The 20,975-nt window shown below is 40.5% G+C and overlaps 1 protein-coding gene across 5 annotated transcripts in view; it reads right to left on the reverse strand.

Annotated features, from left to right (window-relative positions):
• Window positions 1-20,975, reverse strand: part of USP34 (ubiquitin specific peptidase 34) — a 242,948-nt gene that overhangs the window by 149,280 nt on the left and 72,693 nt on the right. For 4 of the 5 annotated variants that reach the window (XR_012903003.1, XM_075925543.1, XM_075925542.1 and 1 more), the window contains exons 9-19: window positions 12,550-12,631; window positions 12,365-12,457; window positions 8,910-9,035; window positions 7,981-8,110; window positions 7,292-7,327; window positions 6,754-6,884; window positions 5,314-5,933; window positions 4,053-4,267; window positions 1,187-1,302; window positions 979-1,106; window positions 453-542 (exon numbers count right to left, since the gene is read on the reverse strand). Coding sequence is in view for 4 of the 5 variants with exons in the window: in XM_075925543.1 (XP_075781658.1) it covers window positions 453-542; window positions 979-1,106; window positions 1,187-1,302; window positions 4,053-4,267; window positions 5,314-5,933; window positions 6,754-6,884; window positions 7,292-7,327; window positions 7,981-8,110; window positions 8,910-9,035; window positions 12,365-12,457; window positions 12,550-12,631 (1,767 nt within the window). In the remaining variant the exon portion in view is untranslated. The remainder of the gene's footprint in view (window positions 1-452; window positions 543-978; window positions 1,107-1,186; window positions 1,303-4,052; window positions 4,268-5,313; window positions 5,934-6,753; window positions 6,885-7,291; window positions 7,328-7,980; window positions 8,111-8,909; window positions 9,036-12,364; window positions 12,458-12,549; window positions 12,632-20,975) is intronic. The other variant, XM_075925544.1, reaches the window with a different exon arrangement.

Below are 20,975 nucleotides of genomic sequence, written 5' to 3' on the forward strand. Positions count from 1 at the left end.
AAATGTGTCTTATGAAGAAATCTGTGCATCAGGAACTTAAAGACCTTTAACACAATTCATATAGGCCACCACTAGGGATGTGAATGTGTACCCGAATACAGAGCTAACCAACTTACCTGGGCTCATTGGTTATCCCTCACGGTTGCACGATCCATCCATCCCACCCCCCATGCTGCTACCTCTGTATCTGATACACAAGCAGCACTGCAGTGGGGAGAGGGAAGAAACAGGAGCTGGTGCTTGTGACTCATACACACTCACTCTCTCTCTCTCTCTCTAATGACTTTGAGACCTGGACCAAATTTGAACATGTGATCTACGTGTAAATGTCTCTCTATCTTATCAACTGTCCTTTAGCAATCATTAATCTTCTTTCTTTCTCTCTCTCTCTTTCTTTCTTTGTATGGGGGAAAAGAAGAGAAGGGAAGATGAGAGAAGGTACATTTACTTACATTGTTATCCAGTGTGTATCATAACTGCTCCCAAACTGCTGAAAAGTACCAAATAACTTTGGAAGAAGGCGAAGTGAAACTACTACTGATCTAAAGAGAGGAAAAAAGAAATAACTGGAATATTATTTTTCTAAATTAAAATTGTTGACAGTACTTAAAAGTTATAGTTAGGGATGCATGCTCTTCATTGACAAATTTACTTTGGGCATTTTTGGATGAATCTACCTTTGTATATAACAGTCCCATGAACAGGGTTTGGAGAGAGAGGATCGAAGCCCAGAAACTTTAGCATGTCCCAGTTCAAAGCATCACTCTTCAGCTTGATATTTTCCCCCCTTTACCTTCATGTTTTACCCATAACAGCTTTAACATTCCTTTGAGCAAGATTAAGAAACTAATATATATTCAGGATGACCAATAGAAGGCATATGCCCAAAGGAAAAAATGGCTATTATGATGCATGAATATAGAAATAGACAAATGCAATAATCTGTGATAGCACAATTAAAATCAAATATTCAGTTACCTGTTATTTGCTAAGTTTTCCAAGCAGCCTTCGATGAATCTCATTCGGATCTGCCTATCAGTAAACCAGCACACTAAGGAACAGAGCAGCTTCTCTGCCTCATTTATTAACCCCTCAGATAGATGAATCTACAAAAAGTAAGAGAAGATACTGATAGGTATGTATTTATTTTCTTTTGACAGATACACTTTTCTGATATTTAACTTACCGCATCTTCATCCTGGACCAGATCCCACAAAAGAGTATTTCCCTTCTTACAAACATTATCCAAGTTAATATCAGTCACTGCATTGCTGTTGTACTGGTGTTTATGAACTGCTGGCCCTATGCAAAACACAGATGTTATGATTGAATATGCACAAAGAAACAACTGAGCTGACTATTGAGCTTCACCTTATGCCTATTAATAGCTTCAATAAAATTATTTCAAAACTCTGTATATATATATAATTGCAAACTTTTTGCACACATGTAAAAAGAAACCAACTCAGAACAACCAGGCAATGGAAGACAGGTTTGCATCTGAAATCAAAAAACACAAATACTGGTAGGTGCACTTTTGCTTCTGAAATTGTGTGCACACAACTGATATCATTTAGATGTTTAAGAAATATAGAGAGAGAAAGTAGGTAATGGGTGTGTGTGTGTGTGTGTGTGTGTGTGTGTTTTACAGGGCTCGACTATCTATGTAATCTACTCGCCTGTGGCGAGTAGATTACAACCCGGAAGAGCCAGCTTCGGGCGATCTGCACATGCGCAGAACGATCTGCACATGCACAGATCGCCAGACAGCACAGCTGGCAAGCAGGGTTCGCCACATCTCGGCAAGCCCTGTACACACACACACACACACACACACACACACACACACACACACACACACACACACACACACACACACACACACACACACACACACACACACACACACACACACACACACACACACACACACACACACACACACACACACACACACAGCTCGACAATTAAGGCAATCTACTCGCCCAGGGTGAGTAGATTTTAGTCCGGTGTGGCTGCATAGTGCGGTCAGAGCATGCGCAGCATGCCAAACTGCATGGCTGGCGAGCAGGGCTCGCCGCTGCTTGTCAAGCCACGTGTGTCTGTGTGTAGGCAAGTCAAGATTTTAAAATATATCCATTGTGTCTGCACACATCTATATGTATAACATGCTCTAATTATTTGCATATGAAAAATTAAAGGTACCAGAAGAGATTACGCTATGTTTCTGTTCAAATCCATAATTTGGGTCTTCATTAGGAAAAACAACTGGATAATATCTCAAGCAGAAGGCTGAAAGTGATCTACTGTATATTTCAAGTACAGTAAATATTTTATATTCAAGTCTGATGCAATTTAACAAAGTATCACTTCTAATCTAAGAAATAATTGTTGTTTTACACCCTTCCATATTATTTTAGCAAAATTTAGTGATAATCTAGTGGACTAACAGGTGACAATTTACTTAAGCTCTGTGTCTTGGTTTCCTCATCTATAAAATGGAAATAATAATCCTTACTTACCTACCATCCTTACTTACCTGCCATGTTTTGAAAAAAAACGTAAAGCACTATTTAAGCGCTAAGTATTATCAATGAGCCACTATAGCAAACTAGTAGGGATGTTAGATATCGTGTAGTTAAATAGTTGTGTAACTGCATGAAATCTTAGCGGTTACACAACCATTTGATAGTTCCAGGGGACGGAGCCAGCAGCCAATATGCTCCTAGCCCCACTCTCAGGGAGCCTCCTGACACTCCACGCTGGTGCCTCTGGATCAGAGGCAGCAGCACGGGGTGGCAGCTGGGAGCTGGTCTGCCAGGGGAGCCAGTTTAAAAACCAGGTTTTAGTGCTGCTAGGAGTGCCTTTTGAGGTCCCTGCCAGTCCTATGATTCTATGAAAGGCGGAATAATATAAGCATTCTGGGGGCAAATGAGCAACTTCCTATCCCTATTCCTTAGGACAGCTTTGAAAAAAAACAAACACACAGAAGCAAGTGCATGTACCACTACTAGTGTCCACAGTTAAGTCTTGAGTCCAAAAGGTAGCAAAAGCAGCTGAGAGATCAAAAACCCCAGCATAAATAATTAATTCTACAAAATAAGAGCTTTCTATAGTCGTAGTAGGTATAGCATATATTTGTTATTTTTAACCTATTTCGACGTAATCATTTCTCTCTCTTAATTTAGCAGCAAGCCACTGGCACTCATGGCTAAATTTCTAAGAATTAATACAGTGCGCTCAAGAAAATAAAAGGATTTTAAAACACTTTGTATTAAAAGCTCTGTTTATCCTAAGACTTGACCAAAAGACTATAGTATTAATATAAAAACTTGCTCTGCATCCTGTACTATTCATGTCTGCAATGTTCAGATTAGCGAGTGTCCCATGGCAAACTGCCAAAGGTAATTTGTATCTTATAAGTTTCTATTGCCAAGATCTTTAAAATAAGTTTAGAGAGAAAAATTATCCAATGCAATATCACCTTTCTTTCTGTGTTAATAAATCTGATTACAGAAAGCAATTGTCATGTTCAACTGTCTACTCATTTCTATTTTATTTTGGCTACAAAAATCTGATAAGAGAATAAAAAACAAATATAGAAACATATTTATATAGTCGTTTGCAAATAAATCGTTGGAGCAATAGAGCATCTTCTTTATTATTAATAGTTAGTACATTCTTTGCATGCCCACCTATTACTAGGGGGCAGTGTCACCTGTAAGCAGAGCGCTTGGGCGACCATCCAGGAGAGATTTAGGTGCTGCCCAGCTGATTAGCAGAATGCCCACAGCCAGCAACACATTTTTATTGGTGTTGCACAGCCGCATGTGCCTCGGTGCACATAAGTTATTCGGTACATAGATGGAAAAAAATAGAGGGAACATTGATGCAGGAGGGGATTGTTTGGATGGTTGGTATTTTTTGTTTCTTTGTTCATTTTCTTTGCTTCTTAAAATTATCTGAAATTGAGAGTTTATTTTTGAGACATAAAATTGAAGTTAGAAGTACAGAAAAAGTCTTTTTCCTCCCTTGCCATTATTAACCCTTACCTTGACTAAGGTGTTCATGATAGATAGAAGCAAGGTTAGGAAGGTGCTGTTGAAGATGAGATGTTAGCTCAGCATGTGAATTAATCTGCACAAGTTCTTCTTCACAACCAGACTCTTCACCGTCAAAATCAGCCATGTTTTTCTCGGATTTTGCACTGACTTGCGAACTACTACAACTGACATCATCTGCACTTAGCATATCATCAACCATGTGTCTGTAAAATATAGGCAAGCATTAAAATGATTAATTTTATAAACAGGTTTTGTACAATAAAGCTAGTTTTAAAAATCCCAATTACCATTGAATTTCAGAAATTATGATTTGTCACAGCAGATAAAACAACAAATATTTGTACACAACACAAAAGTTTGTTAAATATATCCAAATGAAGAGAGACTTGTGTGTGTACACTGATAAACACAGATATAAACCACTTGGCAGCCACGTGTTCCCTATAAATTGAACTCGTGGGTGGCCTGCCAGAAGAGATTCAGGTGATCTCTGCTAATCTGAATTGATTAGTAGAGCACCCACAGTTGCCCACAGCCAGCAGCATATGTTTCTATTGGTGGTGCATATCTGCACATAACATTTCTTCTGCACACGGATGGGTAAAATTAAAGGGAACATTGCTGGGAACAGGTCTTCCTAATTTCTATAGTAATAAGATTGACAACTAAAAAACAAATCTTTCACTTCATTAACAAAAGACGAAGTCACCGTGTTGTTGCTACTAGCCGACTAATACGTATTCGCAAAAAGAAGAATCTTAGGACAGGTCTATACTTACCTTGAAGTCCAAATTAAGTTATGCAACTCCAGCTATGTTAATTGCATAGCTGGTGTTGATGTACTTTAATTCAATCTTTCACACCGGCTTCGCAGTGAGAGGTCGGTGGGAGCAAATGCTCCCATCTACTTCCCTTACTCCTTGCAAAGGAGTACTGGCATCAAGGGGGGGCGTCCTCCAAATTTGATTCAGCAGTCTTTACTAGACCCACCAAATCAAAAGCCAGACAATTGACACTGCAGTGTCAATCTTCTTGCTAATAAACTTAGTATTTTCTTACATCTCATCTCTTCATCGCAAAATAACTTTAGATAATAATTGTTGTGCAACTATTCATTAGGGTTTTTAAAAATTAATTATTTGAATGACCCGGCAATATGCTGCTGCTACAAAAACAATGTCTGCATTGTACATTTCGCTATCACTTTTATTGCTATTTTGTAAGTCGAAAAGCAGCATAAGCAACATACCCATCATGATGGTGATGGTGGTGGTGGTGGTGATGGTGGTGATGCTGTGGCCCTATAAACTGCCGACAGTTAAACAGTTCATTTCCAATGGTTTCCCCAAGAAAGTCCCCCGTGTGTGTTATACAAGAATCCTGAGACCCTTGAGATACATGAGCAGCATTCATTTCCCCTGTCATATCATGTTCTGCATCGTCAGTGTGTGAACAAGTATCTAGCATCCTAATTCGACTATCCACAGGAGGCCCAGACTCAGTATTAAAAACATGGTCCTTTCCAGGCCCATTGCTTGCACCATTCCTATCTGCTGTCCCTTGTGAATCTCCTAAACAAATGCCTGCTTGAGATTCTATCTTCCTGCTTAGTAGCTCTGTGGTCCGACTGTTTTTCTGGGGATTATGACCCCTGTCTTCCTCCTCTTCCTCATCTTCTTCCTTGAGAGCTTCAATATCTGCAATATCTTCTGATTGCACCTCACTCCCTGGACTTCCTGCAGACTGGCTTGCGTGACTGGAGTTGGCCTCATTACTGGATCCATCACTGTGGCCACTGCTGCTACCAGGACCACTGCTCCCATCCTCACCACTGTTTGCTGTCTCATCAGAACTTCCTTGCATGGACTCCTATAATGTTTAAAAAATTGATTAAATCAAAAATAAATAATAGAAAATATAATCAACATTAATATGTATTATCTATATTCAAAAATTCTTTAATTGTAAGGATATACATCAACTCTACTGTTTTCCATCCATTTTTCATCGGGAGTTTTTTCACTATGAGACAGTGCTACAAGGTTTGTTTTGACCAAGATTTAGGTACAGAGAACACTTACAAAAAAATCGAATTATAAGTCGCACACTTTACACACACATATACAGGAAACGCCCCCACATGGGACCACACAAGTTCCGACCCCCCGCACTAATAACGATTTTTGTAAGAGCGGAAGCGTCTGAAATCCCCTGACTTACGTCCTCAGCCCGCATTTACTACGGTGCGCAGCACCTATTGTAAATGAGGGTTTGAATTATGACACCCCCGACTTGCAACGCTTCCCCGGGGAACCAATCGCGTTGCAAGTCGGAGGCCACCTGTAGTGGGGCATCAAAGTGTATTCCCAAGTTCATGCAGTCATTTGCTAAATAAGAGATGAAGAAAATACACTGATGTAAAGTTTCGCTTCAAAATATTTTATGATGTAGTACTCTTATTTCGTATTGTGACTGTTTATTTAGGGCTAGCTTGGACCTTTCTCTTGGTGTCTATGAAAGGTAGGAACTCAAATAGGGTTTCCTGTCCTTCCCTAACAAAAATGAATAAAAGAAAAATACATGCACACATACCATGAGTTGTGTTTCTCTTCAAATTACTCTGAAAGTCTCAGAAAAATCACACATAATTAATAGCAAATCAATAATTAAATACAGATTTGTAGTGTACCTCTGTATCTGAAAGTCGTTGCTGCACATGTTTGTTTCTGTTAATTAGCTGCTCCTCCATTTCAATGTCACTGCCTCCACTCTGATGGGTGTCACTGTTATCACTACTTTGAGGACTAGCTGCAGGTGACCCTATTTTAAAAGCATGCTCCCAGTTACAATGTTATTTTCACTAATCTGTATATTAACATTATTACACGTATCTACCTTCTTTCTATAATCTCAACACAATTCCTGCCAACAACTCAAAATGCGATGTAACTCCAAATGTAAGATGGATTCATTTAAATACAGTATTTTTGAAAGGTAGTCAGCACACTGCTGCAAATCATGAATTTCAATGATACTTTTATAATGTGACAGGTATCAATATGTCAGCGTCTATACAAAAAGGTCTTTTCTGCTGACTTCTCAGTAAAATATACTTCAAAAATTTCACAAAATCATTTCTGCTATACAAAGCCTATTGTTCTAGTGGCCATTCATGCTATCAAAAAATTATAACTGATGTTGCAGCATATTTCTAGTACTCAACTTACAAGGCGATGGGGCTGCTCTTCTGAGCTCTTCTTCCTCTGAAGGGAAAGGAAAAAACAGGAGGGAAACATTCTAAGTGACTGTGCTTCTTTGCATCAGCTTATCAGTTGCTCATATTATATAATGAACAGTGGCAAAGGAAAAAAAACCCTACAATAAAATAGGTACTCTCCACCTTCCAAAGTGGCTGGCTCTGAGAACCTACACAAAGAAGCCAGTATGTAATATCAAGGTATGAAAATGAGGAGAAAAATTGGGTAAAGATTTAGAAAACAAAAGAATGCACTACAGCTGTAAACATTCAACACAATAAGCACTGTCAGCTGGTGTCTCATGGAAAACTTTGAAATAACGAAATATATAAAATGGAGGATGTATAAGCAGAATTCTTTCCGAGCAGAAGAGTTTTCAAAGATTTTTATGAAACTTCAATGTCTCTTTACAGGATAAGGGTGGGGACAGGAATACGATCTTTGTAATCTCCTTTTTATCCTTAACTGGAAAAGTATGCCTCAATGATACAACAAGTCACATTTTTAAAATTTACTTTCATATTGTGTCTACTAAAAATCTTATATGAGCTTATAGTGCAAAGTTACCAGTGACCACTGATTGATAAAAATCAAAGATTAAATTGTAATATCTACATTGGAACAATATATACACATTACACAGCAAAATATATACCCACCTTTCTTATTTCCCATGGGTAGATTAGTACTGAGTAAAGATGCAAATGAACTCTGTTTTGATAGCTGGGCCTTAGCTGCTAGTGCATTATTCCATAGTGCTTTTATAAGCATTGATGCCAAATATAAGGTCTATGAATAAAACCAATTATAGTACGATTAAAAAACGCAATTGATTTTCAATGCAAAAGATACTTTTGTTGCTTCTTCTACACTCCAATATTATGGAACGTGAAAGTAACTAACTCAGTAAAACAAATGAATGCTATGCTATACAAAATGGAGAAATTAAACATAAGGAACCTTACCAACTTCTAAATATATATTTTTCTAAAACATGTAAATAACAACATTTAGAAACCAGAACAGCTAATTTAAGATTGAGCAAAACTTAAATTACATATTTTCTTATTCAGTACTTTATTTTGTATTCCTAGATTATAAGAATTCTGAAGAGAAACAGACTTTACATTGCCAAAGAGACTGTTTAAGTTCTTTTTTCTTTTCACAAATAACACTGCATAAAGTTATAACATACAGGCAGTCCCCGGGTTACATGGATCCGACTTACATCAGATTCCTACTTACAAACGGGGTGAGGCAACCCCGCACTAGCTGCTTCCCCCCAGCAGACCAGGGAGACGCAAAGCTAGCGCCCCCTCCCCTCCGGCCCCCCCAAGCAGACCAGGGAGACGCGGAGCAGCTTTTCTCAGCAGACACCTCAGCTTGAGAATAAAGGACTGAGGGAAGTGAGGTGTGGGAGAATAAAACTGAGCTCTGGAGAAATGTTTGGCTAGAGTTTCCCCTACAATATGTACCAGTTCTGACTTACATACAAATTCAACTTAAGAAGAAACCTACAGTCCCTATCTTGTACGTAACCCGGGGACTGCCTGTATACTGTTGTATCTGAGGGGAAGGGTGTTTTTACCTGTTCAGTATGAGCACTTGGATGAAGAGTTGAGACTAAATTAAGAAGATGTCTAAGTGGGACAGGATCCAAGTTCTTGATCAATGAAGGAAACAGATCATGTATATAGCGACTACAATGTTTTAGCTACAAAACACAACAAAAAAAGACACGAGAGGGGAAATAATTTATAAGAGTTATTCAAACGTTCATAAAATTATCTTAATTAAAAAGCTTTTTCACTCAAAAAAATACTTTCACTAAGCAGTATTATACCTTCAGTTTTTATTTACCCGAATTTCTGATTTCCAAACACATGAAGTATGGTAGGAGGACACATACAATCACTCAAGTTGTGCTTAGTTTTATTCTTATAAAAGTTTTGGGGAGATCGAAGAAAACGGTTTAGAACTTATTCTCAATTTTTTATTTAACTAATTGCAGTTAAAATGATTTATATACATTTCTGAGGGACAAAAGAGTATTTATGGTGATATTAACAGTGGTGAATGAAAAATAAAGGCACTACAAAATACAATATTAGCTACGATACAGAATTTATCAAAAATGTTTAAATTATTATTATACATCTTCCACAAAAATGTATAAGATCAAAAACTACAGAAGTAATAGTGAATAACTTTTTCGATAGAACATCTTATTGAGCACTGTTACTTTCTGGTGCAAGGCAAAATGATTGAAAGTTGAATCAAGTGTTACATGAAGAAGCTCCCAACTTTCACTTCTGCTCTGAAGGTTTAATGTATTTTTGTATGGTTCAAGCACTCAAATAAAATACATAATGGCATAATAAGCTCTGGATTTAGGTTTAGTAAGTATGTACGTAAAAACACGTATTTTAAAAAACTGATTTTCCTTTTGCCATCAGCCTGAAAGAGAAAAAAAGGGGAGGAGATAGTAACTGGTCTGCAGAGGAGTCAATTGGGAATTAAATGGCGCAAATTATCTAAACAAGGGTGAATTTTATCCACGGAAAATTAAATTCAGGACACTCAAATTTAAGAAAAAAGAGATTTGTTTCACTGTTTAGAAGCTGAGGAAGGACGGTTGAGAGATGTCTTAGCTCTCAAATTCTTTAATGCCGTTTTTATAAGATTTTACTTTTCTAAAAAAAAATCTTAGCAACTTAAGATATATAGATATATATTTAAAAAATTATTACAGACTTCAAATAAACGAAAGTAAAATAAGAAAAGGTCCCAGTTTTCCCTTGAGAGATATAGTTTCAATATATTTAGACACACTTGATAAGATTGACATTTTTCTCATCAGTACAAAACAAATTAGTTTGCATATTTTATTATATGGCATTTCTAACAAGTACATGACTGTAACTGAAAGAATAGTTAAAATACCATGTGTCCTCAACAAAAGATAATGTAATGTAATTATAGATCAACATTTTAATAAATTTAAAAGCATTCCCAAGTCTTTCTTTATGTTTGGTTGGTTGGTTTTTTTGTTGTTTGTTTGTTTTTTGTTTTTGCTTGTGATCAAATATATCTTAATCTTTACTCATATCTCCAGACTACATTGCAGGTTGTTTTTCCCTTGCACCTTTTGTGTGTGTTCATATCAGAATGCACAAATGTGTGTATTACTCAAATCTCAAACAAAAAAAAGACTGAAAAAAATTACTGACTTACTGAAAACATCATAATTCAAACAAGCCAGCAAATATGGTCTATTTTTCTGAAAAAAAAACCCCTTAATAATTTGTTCTCAATATAGCAAAGGAAAAATTCAATACCACATCGTCTATTTTAGGCACTGATGCTATACTTTAAATACTTTAAATTTTAAAGTTGCTTTTACAGTACAGATTGAACCTCTCTAGTATGGCACTTCAGGACCTGACCAGTGCCAAACAAGAGAATTTGCTGAAGCACAGGAGGTCAATATTGTCTAGCAGCATTACCAATACCTCTGCTTACAGCTAAATAATAGCACAGAACACTGAGAGCCAGGACTAGTAGCTGTAAACAAACTTTATGGAGCTGCAGGAAACTTGGCCACACCCATCGCAAGTGAACATCCAGCTAACTAAAATCATGATGGACCACATATCTTGACAGACTAGAATGTGCCAGACTAGAGAGGTTCATCCTGTAGTAAATATCACAGCAACAGTTTCCCAAAGTAGAACAATGGTTAGCTATTGTGTACAAAGGACCCAGACAGTTTCACTAGACAGCACGGTATTAAAAATGCATGAGCCTCACTCTACAGTTTCCATCATTTCTATCACTGGTGCCTATCGCAAATCACACATGCAAAATTTGCTACTGTAGATGCAACTTACAATAGGTTCTTTAAAACTGCATTGTGTCCTAAGTATGAGGACTGCCTATAAAGGATAAAATAGAATCCCAAGCATAGTTACAAGCTGGGGACCAACCAGTTAAGTAGTAGTTCTGCAGAAAAGGACCTGGAGGTTACAGTGGATGAGAAGCTGGATATGAGTCAACAGTGTGCCCTTGTAGCCAAGAAGGCTAATGGCATATTAGGTTGCATTAAGAGGAGCATTGCCAGCAGATCCAGAGATGTCATTATTCCCCTTTATTCGGCTTTGGTGAGACCACATCTCGAGTATTATGTCCAGTTCTGGTCCCTCCACTACGAAAAGGATGTGGACGCATTGGAGAGGGTCCAGCGGAGGGCAACCAAAATGATTAGGGGGCTGGAGCATATGACTTATGAGGAGAGGCTGAGCGAGTTGGGTCTGTTGAGTCTGCAGAAGCGAAGAGTGAGGGGGATTTGATAGCAGCCTTCAACTTCCTGAAGGGAGGTTCCAAAGTGGATGGAGAGAGGCTGTTTTCAGTAGTGACAGATGGCAGAACAAGGAGCAATGGTCTCAAGTTGTGGTGGGAGAGGTCCAGGTTGGATATTAGGAAAAACTATTTCACTAGGAGGGTGGTGAAGCACTGGAATGGGTGGTGAAGCACTGGCATACGTGGGTGGTCAACAAATACCTTTGATGTCGGCAGGGGAGCGTCCAGACTATCGCGCTGAGCCGACACACAGCTGATCAGCTGTTTGTCGGCTCAGCGCGGCAGCCATGTAAATTTAAATGAAGCGGCAATTATTTAAATCGCCACTTCATTTTACTATGTCCGGTAGCCTAATCTACATGCTTCTGTCGCCAGAGGCATGTAGTCTAGACGTACCCTAAGTCTCAGCTTGACAAAGCCCTGGCCGGGTTGATTTAGTTGGAATTGGTCCTGCCTAGAGCAGGGGGCTGGACTTGATGACCTTCTGAGGTCTCTTCCAGTTCTATGATTCTATGATCTTAATGACTTAATCAATTTGCTAAGATGACTGCATGGCAAATTCTGTACCTAATATGGTATATGGAAGACAGAAAAGAATAAGAAACTTTGTTTTATAACCCTAAGAACAAATGAATTCAACTGGCTATTTTATTTAATTCCTACAAATATAAATATTTGATATACCTGTGCTGCTGCCCAAATGCAGTCTATATGCTGAGTACTAAGTCGCCCTTCAGCTGCAAGAAAATTGAGAATCACTTGGCACTGTTTGATGATCTGCAAAGAAAGAACATATTTAGGACAGATTTAACAGAACAAAGAATTACTCCTCCATAAGTACAGCAAAAATCAGATTATTGTACACAAACCTCAATATGTAAATTTGGTCCAAAAATATGCTCAACCACATTGTTGCTGATAAGCCAGTCTGCAAGCTCTTTTGCAATGGACCTACATACGAAAAAGAGTATTGACATGTATATAAATTATTTTACTTGTCTATAACGCATATAAAATCATTTCCCTAGTAGTGTGTTCTTTTATTTTATTTTATTTGCATATTCACAACTATAAGAAAACTATTCTTTGAATCTTTATGAAATGCATCCAGCTGGGCATTAACAAGTATTTCCAAAAGTAGGAATTATATAAATTATTTTCTTGGTGAGCAATTTTTAAACTTTCTCTTCTCATCAGATCTTGCAGAAATAGCAATTCATACAGTTTTTAAAGTTTGCTGTACACATGAGGATGTACCTAGTTAATTATACATGCACAGTATTTAGTCACTTTCAAAATCATTTTTTAAGTTTCATCCATAAAGGAATAGTTATCTGCCAACTACCAATCCAAAAAATAAACTGTCTAGCAGAATGAAATATGGGCACTGAATTTAACTAAAAACTGTGTTTCTCCCCTTCTCTAGTCTCTAAACTAAAATATATATCCTTATTCCTCCCACTCAAGCAGATGGATCAATTTGTTTGCCAAGATTTTGGCATCACGAGCCATGTGGGACAATTTTTATGTTCTGAGCACAGACTCCAGTTAATGAATTCTGGGGTAAGATCCAGGTTAAAAGGTTGTCCGCAAGCAGTGCTTTTTTTGTGACGGTACTGCCCGGTACTCAGTACCGGCACCTCCAGACACAGTATGGGCACCTCCAGTCAGAGCTCAACAACTTGTCCCCTGGAGTACCGGCACTACTTTTTTTTTTTTTTTTTTTTTAAACAAAAAAAAGCGCACTGTCCGCAAGGATGGACTACAGGAATCTGTACGGTAGGTACTCATGACCACTATTACAGCCTCAGCATCTCCAATCCATATGATCACCCAAAATAAGAAAACGAGTTACAGGCTCAAAAAGAAGGAAGCAGAGTTCCCACAGCATGAAGCTGAGCCTGCAAATAAAACTTAATTTCCTAGTGCTGGTTGTCAAATTCCTTAACTACTCTGAAAAACTCAGTCACTAATGATAAGCGCCTCCAACAGATCTTCAACACCAAATCCTATTTGTTATGAGTGCTCAAGGCCAGCCCTTCTCTTTCCTTAGTAATTCCAGGACCAAGGGAATAAAACATGCACAAGCCTTATACCCTTTGGAAAACACAATATGCAGTCGCCTAAGGCAGGGGTTCACAAACTTTTTGACATGGGGACCAGTAAATCTATTCATGAGCTTTTGGAAGACCAGTAACATTCATTTGCATATTTTTTAAGCAAAAGATGAACATTCAAATATGTTGTTTCTTCTCCTCCCTATGCCCCCAGTGCCAGCTTTAGCAAAGCTTTTGATACGGTCACCCACAATATTCTTGCCAGCAAGTTAAGGGAATATGGATTGGATAAATGGACTGTAAGATGGATAGAAAGCTGGCTAGACTAAGGTTTCCCAAACTTTTTACTTTAGTTGGAACCCATTTTTTTCAGTAGCGATTTTTGCAGCCCAAAATTATAAATGCATATAAAAAAAAGAATGAAAAATGAATTAATTTTCAGTGTTTCACCCGGCTGCATCCTCTGCCCAGCTTGGGCCAAGGCTTGGGGGACCCAGAGACACATGGGCACTCCAGGAGGCGGGAGCAGGAGCAGATTAGGGGTAGGGCATCTGGCGAGAAGGGAGGGGGCAAGGAGGGGCATGGTTGCCAGGTGTCCAGTTTTGTACCAATCCGGTATTTGAGCGTTCTGTCCAGGAAACAATTGAGAAAATACCGGACATAGAAGATGTCAAGTATTTTCTAATTAGGTAAGTTTTATTATTATTAGGTGTATCACTCCGTAGCTGCGAACTGCCTGGCTGGTAAATGTGCGCACGCTGTGTATGTGTCTACCAGCCAGGCAGTTTGCAACTACTCAAGGAAGGGTATGGGGGAGGGGCGCGCGCACAAAATGGAATCCCCAGGGCCAGACTCACTCGTGTGCCCGGGTCTGATTGTGTCCGGGTCAGTCCCACTTCCCACCAGCCGATCTCCCCGAGCCAGCCCTGCTGCCCCCATCCAGTCCTGCTTCTGGCAGCCGGTTTCCCCCCACCCTCCCACCAATCTCCCCCGGCCAGCTCCACTCCCCACAACCCCCTCCCAGCCGGCCTATTCTCCCCCGCTTCTCCTCCCGATCTCCCCTGGCCAGCCCCACTGCCCCCGTCCAGCCCTGCTTCCAGCAGCTGGTTCTCCCGTCCTTCTCCTCCCCATCTCCCCCGGCCAGCCTTTACCCCCCCCCCCCGTCCTGCCCTGCTTCTGCCGGCCGCCCGCCCGCCCCCCGATCTCCGCCCGACAGCCCTGCTGCCCCCAACCCTGCTTCCCAGCAGCCGGTTTTCTCTACACAAACACCTCCTCCCAGCCTGGCCTGCTCCCTCCCGGCAGCCACGCTGAGGCCCAGTATTTTTTTCCCGTAGCCCAGTACCAGGTAATATATGAGAAGTAAATTACTTAAATGATGTCAATCTGCTGACTATCCTCTCTGCTATTCCCTATCAGCTAGTACTCTTATCATAAAACAAAGCCCACGGGCAATGTGGGATCAAGTTGGCAGGATATCTGAAACTGCTCTGAGAGGGATGAGAAACTAAACAGTTTCAAATATCAAGATTGACTGGGACAGTTTCATGCAAACAAGATCAGTTCTGCTTCCTCCAGCTTTCCTTTGCAAAAAAAAAAAAAAACCCCTTTGGAGTCTAGAGAGGATAGCAAGGCACAAATGACAGTTCCCATACACCAGAGGGAAAAAAACCATCTACTGCTCAAGCTTCCTTCTCACTAAATCCAAGGCAAAACCTCTTCAGGTGAGCATTATATAGTTACATATGTTCAGGCCAGAAGAAGTTATCTATGTTGAAAAAAAAAGGGGGGGAGGACCCAAGTAAGACAACAATATGATCATTTTCAAACAGCAGCAATGCTTTCAAAGCCTCTTGTCCACATCCTTAGCCACGAGCCTCCATTTGCTCATATAAATGACCACGGCTCCATTGTTCACACAACTCAGCATTTGCCCAACAGCAAATGTTATCAATGAAATAACTTCCATTAGCTAGAGGCGTTTACTCCTTGAGAAACAGGCTGCCGGACTTGATCGGAGCTTCAAGAGATCTGTTCTAGATCATGAAGTGTGCTGATATGTGTTAGTTGTTGTGAAGCTATCAAGTAATTAATTTTCCTCTCGCCCCAGCTTCTGTATCAAGAGATCATCTCCTCCGTTGCTAAGAGATTCTAGAGCTAGAGGAATACCTACTACCCAGTCTTCAATGCAGGGGCAAATCAGATATGTCACTAGTGCAGGGACAATAAATAAAATAACTTTGAATAAAATCTTAGGAACTGATAAAAGCCTAAGAATACAGAGTACTAATAAAGAGCAAGTCCAAGAAATCTTTGATGGAATTCAACATTAAGTACATTGAGATATGTCTTAAATAGTCACAAAAGAGGTCATCGGATACTACTAATGCTAAGCTGCTGCTCAGTCTCAATTTAAACATTTATCCTGCATAAAAAAGGGTGGATAATTTTTTTTTTCAAATAACAAAACTCAATTTCATTTAAATGGGATTTTTTAAAATTAAATACAGGCTTATTTTTAATATAGACCTATTTAAAATTAAAAGTGTTGACAATTTACGTTAAAGCATACGTTTGCTATAATCAATTACATTATATTAAATAAAAATGTTAAGCAGTGCATGTTTACTGCCCAATTAAGAAAGGCAAACACTGAACCACTGGCCATTCAGGTCCAGTACCTCAAACCACTATGCTACAGTGCTAAGCAACAACAGTAGCTTCTTATGAAGAAAATATTGTTTTGCAGCTTCAGTTCAGTTTATTCAACTACAGATTGGACTTCCCTGGTCTGGCACCATCGGGACCTGATTGGTCCCAGATGAGGGATCTTCCTGCACCAGGGGAGGTCATTTCTGAACCCCTGCCACCGGTCCCTCTAGCCTGGCCCCATGGCCTTCTGGCCAGCTCCCCACCTCCTGCTGCCCTGACAACTCTGCTGCGCAGCCATCGCTTCTGGGGCTCCAAGAGCAGCCATGCAGGCCACACTGGGACTCCAGGACCCACTGTGCAGCCATGGGCTCCAGGTTCTGCAGGGGAAGCTGCGCTGGGGTGCCAAGACCTGCCAAACAGCCAGGCACCGCAGCTCCCTGCCCCACTGAACTACCGCGGCTCCCAGCCCTGCCAGACAATCACATGTCGGATCTCCGAACCCTATCGGGCAGCCATACTTGCCAAATGTGAGGCAGCCCCGCCATCAGTTCATTGCTGGAAGCCCACAGACAGCCTTGCCGCTGGGCCTCCACCGGGACACTCTGATCCATGCCAGACCATGAATGTTGCCGGACTAGAGAATCCCAGTTAAGAGAGTTTCAACCTATAGTTCAATTCAATGCCTATTTCATTCAAAGTTAAGAAATTAACTGGATTAGAAATAGCTTGTCCTTTTGACTGCTCTGGGACTAATGGAAAAAAAGAGTTGAGGGGATTTTCGAAATGATTTTGTCTTTTCTAGGTAAAATGGTAATGATCTGCACACATCCAACATGTGAACATGAGCTGCATTAGTGTCCGAGTGGGGTTTTGGATAGAATACAGGTAAGTAAATAGGTTGGATTGATGTGAAACAGTGATATGACTTTGGGGAGGAATTTGGAGTGTGGCCTAAGGTGACTATCTTTTAGAAAGATGGTATATGGTAGACCAGCCATTAGAGCAGCTATTTCACTGACGCTCCTAGTTGTTAGTAATTACAATAAGGAAGGTGACCTTCATGGAGAGGTTAGGTATTGAACAAGTGGCTAGGGGTTTCAAAGGTTCCCTGTGAGAGTTCAGAGGAACATCTTGAGATTCCATAACAGAGGAGGTTGTTTTATTGGGAGAACGATGTTATTTAGGCCTTTTAGAAAACATTTTGTATGCAAAGAATGTGTGGTCTTCTATTGAACTGTGTTTACTTGAAATTGAGGCAGAATGCACTTGTAAGGAACTATTGCAAAGTCTTTGCATCTTTAAATCTAATGTATAGTCCAATATCTTGGAATAGGGGTGCAAAACATTTTAAGCAGTGCATGCAGAGTGTGTAACTGAGCAGATATGAAAATGTTGCCATTTCTGTGAATATTCTGTCTGTGCTAGGTTTTCAGCTACTGAGTACTATGTACTTGACTTGTTCAGAGAGAAGTTGGTAAGTTATCATTAGCCCATCAGAAGCCATGCCTTGAAGTAAAGAGAGCGATGTCTGGGTGAAGAATCCACCCTACATCCTGAGACAGGCGGTGAGGAATGTGAGGAAGATAGAGAGGCAGTGCTACTGCCATTTGGTCAAGGTATGGAAACCATGTCTGTCTTATCCGCCTTGGTGGGATTAGTATGATTTAAGCCTTGTCACGTTTGATTTTCTGTAGTACATGGCTGAGTAGTGGGATGGGAGGGAATGCACAGATGAGGGAATAGTCCCACTTGATGAGGAGGGCATTTCCTATTGAATGAGTCCCTAGCCCCACTCTGGAGCAATACTTGGGGCATTCTGTATTGTGAATAAGTCTATTACCAGATAGCCCCAGTGCTTGAAGATAATGTGGAGAACTTGTGGATGCAAATCCCATTTGTGCACGGGTGAAAAGTGTATCTGTCACTCTGTTGACTTAGGAGTAAGATGCTGAGATGGTGATGTGATGGTTTATGCACCACTGATGGTTTATGCCACAACCTGTTCATTTTCATACATCAAAGATAGTAGCATGTTCCTTCTTGGTTATTTATATATAACAGGCTTGCCAGGTTGTCTGTGAATACCTTGATGGATTTGTTGCAGATGAGTGACAGGAAGTTCCCTGCATGTCCATCAGACCACTTGAAGTTCGAGTATATTGATGTGTAACAAGGTCTCCTGTAGTAACCAGTATCCCTGAAAGGTGTGATTATTGAGGTGTGCTCCCTATCCCTCAAAAGAAGTGTCCATGGTGAGCATAAGTGTGGGAGCCATTTGATGGAACAGCAACCTTGAACATAGGTTTTGCAGCTGCAACCACCATTGGAGGAAGCGTTTGATTCTGGTGGGTAAGTTGAGGGACTTGTATAATGGGTGTTTACGAGGGATAAAACAGGTGTGGAGCCATCCTTGGAGGAAGCGCATGTGCAGCATTGTGTGTTTGACAATAAAAGTGATTGCAGACATATGCCTGCGAAGTTGACGGTATTGCTTTGCTAATACCTGTGCGCTGTTGATAGTTGTGACAAGAGTGGTGAGAGCCACAACAGGATGGCATGGGAGTGTGGCTTGTGCTTGTATTCAGTCCAAATTGGCCCCAATTAATTTCTATTTTTGTATAGGCCAAGTGTGGTAAATAGGCTGACTATCATTCATATGAAGTAGAGTCTTTTGAAGGGATGAGGCATTCATCAAGATAAGACAATATATAACTCCTGATTTGTGAAGGTGAACGACTGCTACCACCAGTACTTTTGAGAAGACTATCAGGGCTGTGGTTAGGCTAACGGGTAGTACATGGTACTAGTAGTGGTGGTTGTGGAAGGTAATGTGTTAGAATCTCCTGTGCGCCAGGTGGATTGTAACATGAAAATGTGTGTCCTGTAGGTCAAGGGATGACATCCAATCTCCTTTCTGCAGTATCAGGAATATATATACCAACACCACCAATTGGAAGTGTTGTTTCTTTCTGAATTTGTTTAGTTGACATGAATCCAATATAAGCCTCCATCCACCGCAGTTTTAGAGATGAAAAAGTAGCAGAATAAAACTCTGTTCCCTTGTGCTGTGAAGGAACTTCTTCTATTGCCCCTAGTTTGAGAAGGTGCTCTATCTCCCATTGTAAAAGGATCTCATAGGAAGGGTCCCTGAAGTTGGATGGGGTTGGGTAGGCAGAGTAGAGAGAAAGGGGATAGAGTAACCTTGTAGAATTATTTCCAGCACCTACTTGTCTGTCATGATGGGTTTCCAGACAGAGTAATAGGGAAGAAGGCAAACTTCAAAAGAGCTGTGGTATATGTTGGCAATCTGGTTGGGAAGGAGGTGCTGAATACTTGACTAATGTTTCAAAATGATTGGTAGGAGATGGAGGATTGGATGCTAATTGCTGGTCTTGGTTTATGCACCTGCACGGCTGCTTTTGTCTGCAGCACCTGTCTCATGCACGTTGTTGTGAGAATAGGGAGCTGGGCGCAAGCACTGGATACAGTATCAGCCTTGTTTCTTTCTTGGTTGGGGAATATACGGCCCTAAGTTTTGAGGGTTGCCTGGGAATCCTTAAGAGTATGTAAGAATGCATCAGTGCTTCAGCAAAGAGCTTTTGTCCCTCAAATGGGAGCTCCTCAACTGTAGTTTGTATCTCCATAAGGAATCTGGAGATGTGGAACTATGATGCTCTGCATATTACTGTTTCCAAGGATCGGGCTGCAGTCTGTAAAATAAAGGAATGATTGTATAACTGTTTTTACTATGAAGGGTCCCCTCTGCTATAATGGCTCTATCATGGTCTTTTGTATCATCTTGTGTGTCATCTTCAGAAAAAGATTGTATGTGTAATTAGACAAGAGGGCTGAATAGTTGGCAATATGAAACTGTAAAGAGGCTTCTGAGTGTGATTTTCTGCTGATTATATCGAGCATCTTCACATTCTTATCATATGGCGTTGTCTTTTATTGTGTCTGTTTGCCATGGAGATATATGGCATCCATTACTAAGGAGTTTGTGTCCATGTGTGAGAATAGGAACTCCACACCCTTGGCTGGGACATAGTATATGCAATCCAATCATTTGGAGGAGGGGGGAACAGTCACTGGAGTTTGCCAAATTACCCTGGCAGGGTCCATAATGGCCTCGTTGATGGTAGAGGCAATTTTGGTGGATGGACATCCCTGGAGAACACCCATTAATTTCTGCTGGATTTCTGGTAAGTCAGCCAATGAAATATCCAGCAAGTCTGCCAACCTCTTGAAGAGGTCTTAAAACCATCCCCTCAGGTTGGGAGTGCGAGCATGATTGAATCGTCTGGTGAAGATGACAAGTGTGTGAGAGGCACAGTATGTCCTTCAGGGGCGCCCTCTGTGTCCTCTTGGAACACTTCAGAGGAGGGCTGGATGGGTGGTGATGGTAGCTGTATGAGCGCTGCTTGGGGTACTGAAGGAGCAGCCTGGTGGACTCCATAAAGTGCCCCTGGGTAAAGTGGCCAAGTGGATGGCAGAGACATGAGTGGAAGTCAGGAGAATGGCTGCCATGACTGTCCTGGTAACTGTGGTTGCTGCAGTTGCAGTGCCTGCTTTGGAGAGGAGTGACAAGA

The sequence above is a fragment of the Pelodiscus sinensis genome, chromosome 3 (assembly GCF_049634645.1).
Source record: "Pelodiscus sinensis isolate JC-2024 chromosome 3, ASM4963464v1, whole genome shotgun sequence".
Taxonomy (NCBI): Eukaryota; Metazoa; Chordata; order Testudines; family Trionychidae; genus Pelodiscus; species Pelodiscus sinensis.